This window comes from Colius striatus, chromosome Z (assembly GCF_028858725.1).
Source record: "Colius striatus isolate bColStr4 chromosome Z, bColStr4.1.hap1, whole genome shotgun sequence".
NCBI lineage: Eukaryota > Metazoa > Chordata > Aves > Coliiformes > Coliidae > Colius > Colius striatus.
The window spans coordinates 88417105-88433097 of NC_084790.1; the positions used below are offsets into that span (position 1 = coordinate 88417105).

At 46.9% G+C, this 15993-nt stretch overlaps 1 protein-coding gene across 4 annotated transcripts in view; it reads left to right on the forward strand.

Moving 5' to 3' along the window:
* The window catches only part of NEDD4L (NEDD4 like E3 ubiquitin protein ligase), a 190127-nt gene that overhangs the window by 80620 nt on the left and 93514 nt on the right, over positions 1-15993 (forward strand). For 2 of the 4 annotated variants that reach the window (XM_062019381.1, XM_062019380.1), the window contains exons 4-5: positions 3489-3527; positions 6370-6423. In XM_062019381.1, coding sequence (XP_061875365.1) covers positions 3489-3527; positions 6370-6423 — 93 coding nt within the window. Of the gene's footprint in view, positions 1-3488; positions 3528-6369; positions 6424-10878; positions 13606-15993 lie in introns of those variants that run through there. The other 2 variants (XM_062019378.1, XM_062019379.1) reach the window with 1 other exon arrangement.

Below are 15993 nucleotides of genomic sequence, written 5' to 3' on the forward strand. Positions count from 1 at the left end.
GTACGGAGGGAGGGAGGGTGTGCTGTTCCCCTTCACCTCTGGAGGAGGCAGCAAGGCCACATCTGAGCAGATGCACCCTATGAGCAGCCTGTGCATTCCCCTGCTTGGGTTTGTTTGCAAAATGTGTGCTTCAGGATTCCTGGAAAATAATGGCAGACTGAAAAATAGATGTCTAGGCAAGTCCAGGCCTTGCACTGCTTTTTTATTGCCTTAAAGCAGTGTTGTGTGAACTGGCAAATGCCTGGAGATGGGGTGAACACTCGTCTTTCACCTTTCACTTCTGTCAAAGGGAAGGATTTCAGCTGAGGTAGTAGGTGTCTACATGTTCTGTGTATTGGAGTTCTTGAGCTGTTCTTTAGCTTTATGACTACAACTCAGGACAGCTGTGACAGCAAAGGCGTTATGAGCCAGGTCGTGAAGGTGCAAGCGTCTGCTGGCTTTTGAGAGGAATCTGTTGTAGCAAGTCCTTGAAATGGGGAGAGAGGAGATAGGAAATGTACAGCATGGGCTTCATTTCTTTTTTTCACCTTGGTTCTTAGGAAGGAATGGTGATAGCATTGCTCTTGTTTGAGAAGGTGTTGGTTGGAAATAAGGCCGTAACATTGCTGCTGGTCTGAAGCAATACCTGCTTTAGAGCCACGTGAAAGGAGAATACAACAGCTTCTGAGAAGACTGCTTGAAATAAAAACTGAGTGCAGTAAGGATGTCAAAGCATTCTGACAAGGAAGAGAAATCCTTGGTCACGGATCTTGGTGCTGCCTTGGGGAAGAAGAGGAAAAAGACAACGTCTGCACAGCCCAACTGCAGGCAGAGGGCTGGGGATGAGATGACGATGATGGTCATGTATGCCTGCGATTGCATCTGCCTTTTCTCACTGTTTCTTGTAACTGTCACTTGATGTCTGGGCTTTCTCATTCATTTCCATAATAGTGGTATTAACTCATCTGTTGGAAAGTTCTTGTCAGCCAGTTCTGGTTCGAGTTGTTGAATTTCATCTCGAGACTCCTGCCCTCAGAAGCAGTGTGCTCCCTGTGCAGTTTGCAATCTCTGTTTATTCCATAACTAGCAAACATAATTCACATATCCTGAGTGAAAATCAGTAATGAAAAACTGCTGAGCAAAATGGATCTGAGGAGTGATTCTGGAAGACACTGACAATTACCTTCTTCAGCTCTGTAACTTCTAGTATGACACCTAACCTTTCACTGGCTTCTTACTTCTGTACTCGCTTTTGTCTTCCCCAGTTTAATGGGTGACTTTCTGTGTGGCGCTGGCTTGCAGGAGTCCCTTCAAGAAATCACCACGGGCTGCACTCCCCCCTTTTATTCTCCTTTTCCATTACCTATGCAGTTGCCCATGGGGCATCCCAGAGCACAGCTGGACCTTGCCTGACAAAGTGCTCGGGTGCAGCAGAAAAATGGAGTTTTCAGAACGGTTTCAGGTTCGTCTGACGTGATCTGGCTGGACTGAATTTCTGAGGTTTTTTACTTTGTTTTACCTCACATCAAGCATTTAGTTACTCCAAGTGTAGAATTTGGTAAGTGCCTCATCTTTGCCTTTGGAGCTGTGTTTTGAGTGGCCTGCTGGAAGTGTGCCCCTCTTCTCTCTGCAGTAGAATGAGCTGTGCTTGCTGTTTGCTGTCTTACGATCTTGTAACATGCTTAATATGTCCTTTAAATTCCTGCTGCTGGGCTTGTGATTCCACGTGTCAGTTCTTTTAAAGGAAGTCTGGATGAAGATTATGCAGGTTCCCCAGTTTGTGCTCCGAAGATGTCACTTCTACATCAGTTGTGACCACTTCTGTCTTTGTGCCCATCCCTGTCAGTTATTCTGCCTTTCTCTCATGTGACGTTAAACATAATTTCCCGTGTCTCAATATGCTCAGTCTCCCCATTGAGCTTCACCTCTTAGTAGCACCATTTCTTTCCTTGTTCTCGTTGTATTTATACAGTTGAAAAAACTTCTTGGTGTTTGTTCTGATATCCTGTGGAAGATCTAACTGAGCTGGACTCTTGGCAGGTCTTGATCTGTACAATACTTGCCCTTTTTAGGATGCAGCTCTTTTTGCTGATCAGTCTTTTTGTTGCTGTTTCCCTGCTAATATCACTTATGAAGTTATTTGTGCATTTATTTCTGGAGCCTTTCTTTACAAGTGTTTTTCTTCTTTATGCTGAAGTTCTCGTGTTTGTACTTTCTGACTTGACCTGCTAATTGTGTGACTTGTGAGAGCTGAAGAAGCTCCTGCCAGGTAGCAGGGCATTTACCAAAAACTGTGCTGCCTCATACATCACGTATTTCCCGGAATGTGTATTTGTGGTTAAGCAAGATTAAAAATTAATACATCCTTGATGGACAGCAGCGCCCTCAAATTCAGTATGAGATCATGCTTCACTTGTTAAATTTCATGGAGCCTTTTCTGCCAAGAACAGCCACATTTGATGAATGCAAGTGTTTAAAATGCACAATTTCTTCTCTTGTTGCTGCATTTCTTTACTGAACACGTTAGTGGTCCTTCAGGTAAAAAAGCTGACAGTTTCTCTCTGCCTCCAACCCTTATCCCTAATCTTCGCCTACACTCATTTTGATCTGTTCATCTGCCCTTTAAAACAGCCTTTTCTTTCATGAGATATTTTCCTGTCCTAAGGTTGTTTGGGATAAGCAGGTCGAAGTTATTGAGAGCACAGCTGTTAAGCACCTGCATCACTGTCTGCACAGGTTTAGAGTTTGATGGCCTTTTAGACTTTTATTTCATCTCCCTTTTTCCACCCTGCTCCTTTTTCTGGAGCAGGCTTTTCGGATGTCAGTGCTGCATTTCAGGGGTGACTCGTTGCAGGGGTGAGATGCAGCCGCGGGGTGAAGCAGGAAGGCGGGTGCCCAGGTGTCAGCCTCTGTGACTGTCCCTGTGCCTGTGGGGCTGCAGCACGACTCCTGCGGATCCATTTTGTGCAGAAATGCCACTGTGCCCTGGGCATGACAAATCCATTGTATCCCTATCAAGGAGTTAAGATAAACAGCCAAGATTCTCCTCTGCTGTGTGGGTATGGAGCCAATTGTTGCTGTTAGCACCTCTGGTAACTCTGCTGTTTGAGAGAATGAGGCCATGGTTGGGAATGAAACAAAACCATTTGCCCTTGTGTTGGCCTTGTGTTTAAAAAACACTTTTCTTTAATCTGCTTTTAAATGAATCTTGAAAATGACACATTTCCATAGGTTCCCAGAGATTTGCCTTTTACTCATAGAATCCTATTTATATTTAACATCTAATTTAGGCTCATCTGACTCAAATATCCTCCCACGCTTGGTTACTCAGTAGAGAATCTCTAAACAATTTAATGGCAATATTTTTATTTCAGTTTCTTTTAATGAAATGCTTTTTTATGCCTTTTTTTTCCCCCTAAAAAATTGTGGCAATCGTGCACGTCCCGATGACTGCGAAATGGCAAACCTAAAGAAACTGTAGTGCATTAATGTGTTTCTTTCTTCTACAGACACTGAACCCAAAATGGAATGAAGAATTTTATTTTAGGGTAAGTCTCCCTTTACTTGCAATCATTAATGTAACATGAATAACAATGAATGACCTGACATTTTATAAGGGTGGGAAGAAGCTTATCTTTTGTGTTTGCTGTGTGTATGTTTACATTAAAAAGTGCTTGTCCAGTCTCTGTAGCCTTGGAGTGATCATCAGAAAGTGGCATAAGGTCAGTGAGATGTAAACTCTTGCACAGTTTCTGATTTAATTTGCAATGAAGTTTCGAGTTAATTCCTCATATAAAGAAACTCTTTTAAGTTGATAAAGCATTTTTAGCTGAGCACGTTTGCTGTGGTTTGAAAATGTTTGTGCAGTAGCAAATAGTCTGTTATGTCCAAGAGTCCTGTGAAATTTAAGCTCTAGCAAAAAATAATGAAATACAAACACAGAGAAGGAGGAAAAAGTTATTTCTCTTGGCCTTTATGTTAAAGTATGGTGGACCTGCTCTGGCAGGGGGTTGGACTGGATGATCTCTAAAGGTCCCCCCCAAACCCCACCATTCTGTGAGTCTATGATTCCATGGGGGGTTTTTTTGGTAGTGTCTTTCATGCTGGAAATGAAAGCCAGGTCACAGCTAAAATGATTGATTTTTATCAGAAAAAGATAATTTTAACTATTTGGAAATGGTAAAGAAGGGGTTAAAACAGTGCTTATTGAAACCCACAGAAATGGGAAAGACAGCAGCAATGTTGTTATCTAGTTGTTGAGGACACTCCTCCAAAGAGGAATGGCATGATTTTAGTGCCACTGCAGCTTTCACAAAAGGAGCCTAGGTAGGGTTCCAGTGGATTTAAAAGTCTGGCCTTAAACAGCTGCCTGAGAAGAGAAATCACTGTTGATTGTAGAAAATGGGTATCGTATTGAATGTTCCTTGTGGGGTCTTAGTGACTTGATTCTCTTGCCTTTAGGATCCTCTAGATGGACAGATTGCACCAACACAGTTGTTATGACACAGCTTTCTCAGGCTTGAGCACTATTGTTGTTTTGAGATGGGCACCAAGCAGATTTTTCCTAGGTGTTGCAGCTGGGTAGTACATGTCTAAAAATCATCTTTATCTAATGAAGTATTTTGGGGTTTATAATGTACTCAGAGAGGAAAACAGGGACGTAGCACTGTCTAAAGCTACGCAGAGCCTGGAGGAATGTTGTGACATCAGATCATGGCTGGGCCTAAGGGTGTTCTCACCGGTGGGTTTTGATGTTTGCACCTCTTTCAGTATCCTGGTGGCTCTGCTGTGGGATCATTTGAGCTACCTGCCTGTGAGAATGCAGAGGAGTTTCAATGCAGAATTCCTACTGATAGAGCTTTGTATGCTGAAGTGCTCACGTGCCTTTGCCTTCTGCTTAGAGGACAAGTGGCACACAGAGTAAAGGAAAGGTTTAGACTGGTTCCCTGTTGAGAGATCTTTCTGGCCCTTCCAAATCTGAGCTCAGCTGTATGTGTGATTCAGAAGTGGATGACCCCACCTACATAAGCCCATCTGTATGAATACTGGCCTCAAACGTATTAAGTTGAAAGACAGATCATAACAAATTCATGTCTTTTGAAGTGGAATATATTGACTTAGGATTAAGCTTTACTTAGGATTGTGACCTGATCTAAGTGGGACCTGCTTTGGCAGGGGGGGTTGGACTGGATGATCTCTAGAGGTCCCTTCCAGCCCCTGCCATTCTATGGTTCCATGAAGCAAGCTTGTTACGTGTATTTGTGCTTACAATTGTAACTGATGTTACTGAGGGTAGCCCAGGAAGAGGCAGAACAAAAAACTGCCACCGTTTGCTTTGCTTAAATGACAGAAATCATTCATAGAAGCTCTGTTGAAACCTGTGAATACAGAAAGTAATGCCAACCCTATACTGTGTGTCCAGTTCTCTGGTTTTCCCAAAACTGGGGAGTCTGTTGCCACCTCCACAGAATTATCGGTCAGCTGTGGCGTCTCTTCTCTAGATTTTCATGGAGAAGTTGGACATCGTGACCTGGCTTACAAGGGTTTTCCAAAGAAATACATCAAGTGAATCAAATTCTATGGAACTCTTTTCTTGCCTGGTAGTGGCTGGTTTGTCTTGCTTAAAAGAGTTATTTGTTTGGTTGTTGGTTTTTCCTTTTAAATGCTGGCAATCTTGCTGCTTACATGTACCTGGAGGTATATCTGCATTTTCCAAAGTGTTGGAGAGAGTTCTGTTAGGTTTTCCTAACAGGCCTGTGTGATGAATGGGCTGGAAAAGGAGAGATAGTCTGAAACAGAGATGATTTACTATGTTTCTTCTGAAAGTTTTACTTCCCACAGTTCAGTTGATCTTTGGAGCTGCAGAACCTGTGTAATGAAAAAAGAGCTTTGATAGTCTGAGACTTGTTTCCAAACTACAGAGCTGCTCACTTAAGCCAGGCCACCTTTCCCGAGACCAGGTTAGCTTTACAGGTGTGCTTGAGGCAGCCCTTCCTGGCTGCAGCAACTTTTGGGGTTGACATGAGACAAGGAGCCTGGTTTGGCCAGGGATGCCCTCCCCAGAGTCTCTTGGCCGTGTGGTGTGGCTGGATGCAGGTTGGTGGCTGCAGTAGCTGTGCCTTTCCTCCTCAGGGCTATCTGTAGAGAGAGAAATGCAGTAACTGCCTGGCCTTGAACACAGTCAATGCGAGCTTTTAATGTCAACTGCTGGGCTGTTTCTAGTTGCATCAGGGTATAGAAGCGAAGTGTTTTAGTGCTCCAGTTTAAGTCATACTGAAGATTTGCATAGAACCTGTTTGCTTTGGTTTAATCACTGTTTGAACTCATACCCATGTATTGTGACCATCAAGCTGATGAACCTCAAGTGACATTGTTTGCATTTTCTCTTAGGTAAATCCAACCAACCATCGTCTCCTCTTTGAGGTGTTTGATGAAAACAGACTGGTGAGTGCTTGTCTTGACTGTGTTTTACTAACCACAAGGTTCTGTGGAACACAGATGATTTAACAGCTGATGAAAATACACCACGCCTTAAAGGTCTGTTTTTGTCTGTTGCTTTAAGTAAAGGTGCTAATAAATGCAGATAGAAGCATAAATTGCATCTTGGTTTGGGACTAACAGAGCATTAAACACAGTAGTAGTACCCTGCTGGGTCAGACCAAAATGGGCCTCACTCACCCGATATTCCAACAGTGACCATTTCATCGTCTCTTTCCTGTAACTTTCAATACTTCTGCATCCTTTTTGGGGGTGCAGTTACCAGAACTGCACCTTGTACCTGAGCTGTGGGACTACGAAGGTTGAAGGTAATGGCAAAATAATGCTCTCTGTTACTTTTCCAGTTGTCTGCCTCATAACATATTGCTGATGTTTTTAGTCTTGGACTTCACCTGTCTGATGCAGTAGCTATTCTAGAGAAGTCTTCCAACATCTTACAGCCTCCTGCTTTTGTTGTGATTGAGTAGGCAAGGTTTTCATGCAGACACACATGGAGTGACACTGTCATTGTGAACACACCAGGTTAAATGTGCCAGTGCTATGGGGGGCCAGGAGAATGGCTCTCTTGAGTGTCTGTGTTTCAGAAGCTGTACCATCACGTCTTTGTGCATGGTATCAGGTAGTAACACTTCTGTGGTGGGAGCTCACTTGCTTTGTGCAGATTAGGATGGTGAAGATATTTTTATTGCAATAAACAGTAGAGAAATGTCAGTTTTAAGAGCATACATGGCTTTCCTCTGCCGTCCCATCAAATACAGAGCAAAGGAAAACATACAAGCTGTGATGTTCTGACCAAGAAGAAGATTCATAGCCAGATGATTACATATCCTCCTCTTGGAGGATGTAAATCCATGACTGTGTGTTTTAGAGTGGGCTGATTGTGAGTGTATTTATTGACATACAATGATGATAATGATGATAATGACCACTGGCACTATGAAAACTGTCCTCTACCTTTTTGAACTTGAAGGAGACCACTGGTCAGTCCTTCTGAGCTCTAAGATCCTCTTCCATTGCCAGCTGATGCAAGCAACACTGAAGCATAAATCCTGTAACTGCCAGGCAGTGTGTGAGCCCAGGCTCAGGACTGGGCTGACATTGCTGCAAGGCTCATATGTGCCTTGGGATGGCTGAAGGGGTGTGTGCTGCAGCAATATGAGCAATGTGAGCAGTGTGAGTGTGTGTGCTGCAGCAGTGTGAGGTGTGTGAGAGTGTGTGCTGCAGCAGTGTGAGGTGTGTGAGTGTGTGTGCTGCAGCAGTGTGAGCAATGTGAGCAGTGTGAGTGTGTGTGCTGCAGCAGTGTGAGGTGTGTGAGAGTGTGTGTGCTGCAGCAGTATGAGCAATGTGAGCAGTGTGAGTGTGTGTGCTGCAGCAGTGTGAGGTGTGTGAGAGTGTGTGCTGCAGCAGTGTGAGGTGTGTGAGAGTGTGTGTGCTGCAGCAGTATGAGGTGTGAGAGTGTGTGTGCTGCAGCAGTATGAGCAATGTGAGCAGTGTGAGTGTGTGTGCTGCAGCAGTGTGAGGTGTGTGAGGGTGTGTGTGCTGCAGCAGTGTGAGGTGTGTGAGAGTGTGTGCTGCAGCAGTGTGAGGTGTGTGAGAGTGTGTGTGCTGCAGCAGTGTGAGGTGTGTGAGAGTGTGTGTGCTGCAGCAGTATGAGCAATGTGAGCAGTGTGAGTGTGTGTGCTGCAGCAGTGTGAGGTGTGTGAGAGTGTGTGCTGCAGCAGTGTGAGGTGTGTGAGAGTGTGTGTGCTGCAGCAGTGTGAGGTGTGTGAGAGTGTGTGTGCTGCAGCAGTATGAGCAATGTGAGCAGTGTGAGTGTGTGTGCTGCAGCAGTGTGAGGTGTGTGAGAGTGTGTGCTGCAGCAGTGTGAGGTGTGTGAGAGTGTGTGCTGCAGCAGTGTGAGGTGTGTGAGAGTGTGTGTGCTGCAGCAGTATGAGGTGTGTGAGAGTGTGTGTGCTGCAGCAGTATGAGCAATGTGAGCAGTGTGAGTGTGTGTGCTGCAGCAGTGTGAGGTGTGTGAGAGTGTGTGCTGCAGCAGTGTGAGGTGTGTGAGAGTGTGTGTGCTGCAGCAGTATGAGCAATGTGAGCAGTGTGAGTGTGTGTGCTGCAGCAGTGTGAGGTGTGTGAGAGTGTGTGTGCTGCAGCAGTGTGAGGTGTGTGAGAGTGTGTGTGCTGCAGCAGTGTGAGGTGTGTGAGAGTGTGTGTGCTGCAGCAGTATGAGCAATGTGAGCAGTGTGAGTGTGTGTGCTGCAGCAGTGTGAGGTGTGTGAGAGTGTGTGCTGCAGCAGTGTGAGGTGTGTGAGAGTGTGTGTGCTGCAGCAGTATGAGGTGTGTGAGAGTGTGTGTGCTGCAGCAGTATGAGCAATGTGAGCAGTGTGAGTGTGTGTGCTGCAGCAGTGTGAGGTGTGTGAGAGTGTGTGTGCTGCAGCAGTATGAGGTGTGTGAGAGTGTGTGTGCTGCAGCAGTATGAGCAATGTGAGCAGTGTGAGTGTGTGTGCTGCAGCAGTGTGAGGTGTGTGAGAGTGTGTGCTGCAGCAGTGTGAGGTGTGTGAGAGTGTGTGTGCTGCAGCAGTGTGAGGTGTGTGAGAGTGTGTGTGCTGCAGCAGTATGAGCAATGTGAGCAGTGTGAGTGTGTGTGCTGCAGCAGTGTGAGGTGTGTGAGAGTGTGTGCTGCAGCAGTGAGGTGTGTGAGGGTGTGTGCTGCAGCAATATGAGCAATGTGAGCAGTGTGAGAGTGTGTGTGCTGCAGCAGTGTGAGGTGTGTGAGAGTGTGTGTGCTGCAGCAGTGTGAGGTGTGTGAGAGTGTGTGTGCTGCAGCAGTGTGAGGTGTGTGAGAGTGTGTGTGCTGCAGCAGTATGAGCAATGTGAGCAGTGTGAGTGTGTGTGCTGCAGCAGTGTGAGGTGTGTGAGAGTGTGTGCTGCAGCAGTGTGAGGTGTGTGAGAGTGTGTGTGCTGCAGCAGTATGAGGTGTGTGAGAGTGTGTGTGCTGCAGCAGTATGAGCAATGTGAGCAGTGTGAGTGTGTGTGCTGCAGCAGTGTGAGGTGTGTGAGAGTGTGTGTGCTGCAGCAGTATGAGGTGTGTGAGAGTGTGTGTGCTGCAGCAGTATGAGCAATGTGAGCAGTGTGAGTGTGTGTGCTGCAGCAGTGTGAGGTGTGTGAGAGTGTGTGCTGCAGCAGTGTGAGGTGTGTGAGAGTGTGTGTGCTGCAGCAGTATGAGGTGTGTGAGAGTGTGTGTGCTGCAGCAGTATGAGCAATGTGAGCAGTGTGAGTGTGTGTGCTGCAGCAGTGTGAGGTGTGTGAGAGTGTGTGCTGCAGCAGTGTGAGGTGTGTGAGAGTGTGTGTGCTGCAGCAGTGTGAGGTGTGTGAGAGTGTGTGTGCTGCAGCAGTATGAGCAATGTGAGCAGTGTGAGTGTGTGTGCTGCAGCAGTGTGAGGTGTGTGAGAGTGTGTGCTGCAGCAGTGTGAGGTGTGTGAGGGTGTGTGCTGCAGCAATATGAGCAATGTGAGCAGTGTGAGAGTGTGTGTGCTGCAGCAGTGTGAGGTGTGTGAGAGTGTGTGTGCTGCAGCAGTGTGAGGTGTGTGAGAGTGTGTGTGCTGCAGCAGTGTGAGGTGTGTGAGAGTGTGTGTGCTGCAGCAGTATGAGCAATGTGAGCAGTGTGAGTGTGTGTGCTGCAGCAGTGTGAGGTGTGTGAGGGTGTGTGTGCTGCAGCAGTGGGAGGATGTGTGTGCTGCAGCAGTGTGAGCAATGTGAGGTATGTGAGCGTGCTGCAGCAGTGTGAGGTGTGTGTGCTGTAGCTGTGTGAGCAGTGTGAGGCTGGCAGATGGTTTAGCGACAACGTTCCACATACAGGGACAGTTGAGAAGAAACAGATTTCATACACTCTTTTCACATAGGTTGCTGAAGATTTTAACTTCTGTATGCAGTGCTGGCCTCATCTTGGCAGTTTCAGCCCCTCTTTACTTTTGAGACTTGTGTTTGCTCTTCCTGTGGTGCTGCTTCTGTGGACAGTCTGCCCTTGGGCGTGTAAGCTTCCTACAAAGGCAGCAGTCTCTGGTTTAGGAGTTGCTGTTCTTTCAGAAGGCTCAGAAGCTGTTGTCAAAGGAAATACACTGCATGTTTTAGAGCAGCAGATGTACATCAGGTTGTGCTTGCACAACGAGGAGACAATGGACTGATTATTTCGGCTTCACTCTGAAGTACCTGTTGTCAATACCCGTGTGGTTTTTCATCCCAATAACTTTTTCTTCTTCATATTCCTAAATTATCCAAGGACTTTCTCTCTTTGCAGAGTGTCCTTTCCTTTCCATCCCTCCATCAAACAGAGGATATAGGATGCACGCCTCATCTTTGCTGCAAAGAGAGACAGTGTCCGGATAATGTGCTTTGTCTGAGAACGTGAGATCAAATGATATCAACACCTATGCTTGCAGAATGCAGCCTACAGTACTGTTGCTGTGTGGAAGCTGCTCATGTTTTTCTTCTTGTTGGCTTGCAGTCTGCTTCAAACAAAAGAGGATTGTGCTGGCTGCTGGCAATTCGATCATGTGAAGCTTCCACATCTCCTGCAGTTGGTCATTTTCTGTCAGTTGACAACAAGCTGGTTCCGAACAGCGATCTGGAGGTCTGGGTCGGATGCTCACCCTCCACCTCCTCGTTGTCAGAGCTGTTGACAAAACTTAGGCTTTTTAGTTCCCCTGTAAATGCCCATGTACTGAAACCAAGCTACACTCCTTGCTAAACAGAATTCCTTGTCCAGTATGTGCTAGCAAGCGCTGCTGTGAGCACTTCAGACGTGAGTCCCCCCAGTTCCTGCGTTGCAATAGGGACGATTTAGGGCATTTGGTTTACGTTTTGGTGTCTCCTGCCTGTTCTTCTGCGTTTTTTGGCTCTCAGAGAGCATAGCTGTGTTCCATGCTGGCAATGACACTTGTGGTAACATTGCTAACTCTCCCACTGGAGGCTGGCCAGCGCTGGGCAGAGCCTCAGCACGGCATTTGAGGCCAGTCGGTACGGAGCAGCAGGCAGCGCTCATCTCCGGTTTCCCCTCGTCTTTGCTGCCTGCTCAAACTGACAAAGCAGCTTTGTCTCCCGCCGTCTTGACCATTTCTGCTGTTTTTACTGTGTGAGAAATCTTTGCCATATGTACAGTTGCTTTGTTGTGGTTTATAACGGTGGAAAGGGACCGGGCAGGGTGGTGTAGGTTATATTGTGTTCGTACAGACAATGTGTGAACGTTGTGGCTTTTTAAAGGCAAGGGGTTTGTTGCTTAATCCCGCTACGAGCACACTTGAAATTGAAAGCATAACCGTGCTATATTTACTCGTGCTCTGCCATGGCAGCCTAGTGCTGTAACACACACCAAAGAGAGGAGCTTGGAGCAACTTTTCTTATTTGCATGTGGAGCCGTCTCAAACTTTTAACCCTGGCTCGGGGCGGGTTTGTAGTTAAATCTCTGAGTGTGTGTGTGTGTGTGTGTCTGTGAGCTTTGTACAAACGTGCCTTGTGATGTGGTTTAGATTTATGGCAGTGGCGAGTGTGTTCGCTGCCCCAGTCAGCTGTGAGAGCTCTCCCGCTGGGGCCGCTCCTCTCTGATGGAAAAGGAGCAGCTGGGAAGGTGCCGTTTCAGGCTCTTGCTGGCATTAAAAAAAACCCACACAAACCCAAACCGAAAAAACAAACCCCTCGGTAGCTCACATTGGAGAGGGGGAACGAGCCCACGTGACTGCCATCATCCTACCCTATGTCACTGTTTGCAGGAGCGCTGATTGCTCTTACCCAATCATGCCTGGAATGCTGCTTGCCACTTGGGCTATTTCTGCTATCTGTCGCTATCAGGGCTGCAGCACTAACAGTTTGGCAGATGGGACACTTTTTCTTGGAGTTTATGTCTTTGGTTTTTAACTTCTGGCAGTGCCTGAATTGTTGCTGTTCTCCCTCTCCTTTTCTCCTCTCTGTAAAACCATGGCCCATCGGCTGCGGTTTCATTTTGGCTCTGGGCGAAGCAACACAGCCCCCGAATCAGAGATTCTCGACCGGGAGAGAGAAGATGACTTTTTCATGGCATTCCACACTTTGCCAAGAAGAAGCAGCCCTCACGCTTTGTCCCGGCACGGAGTGGATTACGGCAGCGGCGATTTGCAAGAGGTGGGCTCCTTGAAAAGGAGCACATCCATGTTTATTCCCCAGCTGCTGAGCAGGATCGATGCGCGTCCCACCAGGAGCTCCTCCATGCAGATCTCCCTCCAGTGCAAGTCTGCAAATGGTTGCACGGACGGGTGCACAACACTGGAATCTCCCGAGGAGACTCTTCCCTGCAAAGTCTCAGACTCCAGGGAGCATTTTGCGTCCCCCGTTGAGGACTATTCATCTCCGAGCAGTCCGGACATGACCCCTGAAGATTCTCCATCCAGGCCGACTGAAGAGTTAGGGCAACAGATTAATGGAACTGTTTGCTGCAACCACAGAGTGTTTTGTACTATTCCGTCTGGTAACCAGAGCGAAGGTGCTTCAGCAACGACTCAAGAGGACGAGGCGAGTGAAGCAGCTTCAGGTTTAAACATAAGTGGCGTGAGGATCCAGCATCGCGCCTCAAGCACAGACGCGCCTCAGGTGACTCTGCTGCCCTTTGGTAGTGAGGCTCAGAATAATGCTCCCAGCCCTGAGCCCCGGCGCTGGTCTTTGCAACATGTTCCTGATATGTCGGCAAATTCAGGGAAGAAGTTCTTTGTTCTGCAGTTACAGCAGCCGCAGACAAGCGGCACGAGTGCCGGCGGCGAGTACAACTTCGGCTTCACCGGAACAAAAGGGGACAGGTTGGTCAGGTATCCTCGGATACGCCTAGAGAGGAGTACCTCCTACCCTGTACAGCCACCCTCAGGAGAAGTCAGCCCCGCAGACAACGGATCGAGTTCAGAACTGCACGGAAATGGCAGGAGCAGGTCAGAAATATCTGGAAGCAACTCCGTGGAGCGGATTCCTCAAGGGCAGGGATGCTTGTTTAAAATCAGACCAGATCAAAACACGAGGCAGCAGCACTTCAGGATTCTTGTCACCCGTGGTTCTGAAGAACAAAATCAGGTTGTTGGTAACGAGGGTCGTGGTACCCCCGGTCCTACGACAGCCAGCACCGCAGTAAGTATGGTCCCGAGTGTGCTATGCTAGTACAACACAGAATTGCCAGACAAAGGCTTCTAGTCTTGGGGCAGCTGAAGCACTTCCACCGTTAGTGCTAGAATATTCTGCATTTCTCTGGAGCAAGCCACGAATCATCTCTATTTCTAATCTACTGTAACTTTGCTCTCAGTTGTGATTACATCCACTGTAATATTTTGAGATCCTAATGTCACACGTTTCTTAATGCAGTGTTACATCAGATGGAAAGATTGTCAAAAACTGGAACATTCAAATGACAAAGCGAGTGTTTGTGTAACTGGGTTGGCTGAGACCTTGCTGCTTGAAGAACTAACCCTTTGTGCACTCTGCTTTTAAAAGCAAATACCTGGGCGCTGCGGTGTACCCGGCTCGTGTGTGTGCCTCAGCTTGGGTTTATAACGTGTGTTGCGCTGCAGCTGTGACTGAGACTATAATGATAGGTACAATCAGGATACTGGCTTAGGTCAGGTAACGAGAAGTTAGGAGGAAAAAAGAAAATCCTTCTTCTAGTGGTGTTTCTTCTCCTTTCTGAAAAGGAAAAACGATCCTGTTGTTTGTGTGCCACGAGTCGTGATCAAACAGCTGTACAAGGGGCCTGGCAAAACCTAGTAAACTGTCTTGTTGCTTGTTTGCCTTGGTTTTGCCTTGGTTTTGGCTTAAGATGACAAAATTAATTGTGTGGTTTTGCTCTTATAATGGGAGAGGATCGATGTTCCATCTTTTAAGCCACTTTTTAAAAGACCAAAGTAGGAATGAAACTGAAGGGTTTAGTCATTTGCTTAAATTGCTTTCCTGTGCAATTTAACACTGCCCACTTGAGTTCCTAAGCCAGTGATGCTGTATATAGAATAGTTAAGCACTCTCTCCAGCTGTGAAAAGAGATTCACTGGGAGGGATTTCAGTCTTAGTTACTTCTACATTCTGGTTCTGCTGCGCTTTCGGTCAGTAAAATGTGTCACAGGAGGACAGCTGCTCGCTGCAGCATGGCCATGTGATGACTCTGCAGCTTTCCTCTGAAAAAGCTGATAGTTACTCCACTAAACCCTTCTTTTCAGCTCTTCAGTAGACGCTGCGAGTAGAAAACCACAAAGGTTTGTGTTTTTATAGGCTCTACAGGCTGGCAGTTTTGTTATGCTGTGAACAGAATCTTTCCTGCCAGCCTGAGAACATCTCAGCAGGAAAATCTGGAAAGCAGAAAGTTCACTGATTCTCGTCTTCATTTGACTTTCATGTATGCAGTACAGAGTGTGAAGCGTTCTCATATGAAAACGAATCTCAACCTCGTGCTAAAAATGAGATGGAAAACAGTCTGTCTCCTTTTCCCTTTCCTGTTACTTATCACGTCCCTCTCCAGCACCGGCTGCTCACAGAAGACCACTGTGACCAGTTTCGTGTCAAACCCAGCACAAAGGCACCAGAGCTCTACAGGGAGATGTGCCACCGTGTCTCTGCAGTGCTTCTCACTCCTAAAGGGTCTGCCCCCCAAAGTCACCCCTTTGATCCTCACTGTAGTCATAAGTCACACGCTGGACACAGATTTCAGTGTTTGCAGAGGAGAATTGTGAAACTTGTTCCCACGTGCTCTTGGTTTCAGCAGCCACGTGGATTGGATTCGTTCAGCCACAAAGCACGGCGGTCACAGAGGCGCTCGGTCCAAATGGTGCTCGTGTTCTGTAGTGCAAGAAGTGTCACAAGTAACGGGTTAACCCAAACTGACAACTTTTTGTGGCGTTTTCTCACCTTTGCAGTAAGCCTGGAAGTACTGCGGGGAGAGGTGACCGGTGAGGCAAGGTGCTGTAGGAACCTGTGGGGAATGAAAGCGTTTTGGTGAAAGCTTTGCTTTATTTCCCCTACTGATAAAGCACTCTTCAGGTGTCATTTGTAGCCTGTCCCGTATCAGTTTGTTTGTTGGGCTTACGATGCCAAGTACGAGCGTGCCTGACATATTTCTTAAGCTGAGGGGGAAAGTTGCCATGTTTTATACTTGCTAGCGTGAAAAAAATGATCATTCCAGACTCTTCCAGCCAAACATGTTTGTGTGTATTTGATTGATACAGGGCATGGGCCTGGGGCTGTAAGGAGCAGCTGCCACAGCCTTCTTTATCTGGAGTGAAAACATTCGAGCGGGCGTCTGCAGTCCTACAGCTACCAAGTGTTTACGAGCGTTCAGATGTCTCCTGTTTTAGACAGAAGCATTTTTGGGCAAGCAGGATGTGTTTCATTACCAGTCGCTGTAAAATATCAAGTGCAGTATGAGCCCAAGTCCAACTGTGAAAAAACTGAGTTGGGCTTCTTTGGACTACTGTGACATACAACACACACACAACAGGCTGCTGCCAGGTGTGGGGATACCCTGTGACATACAAC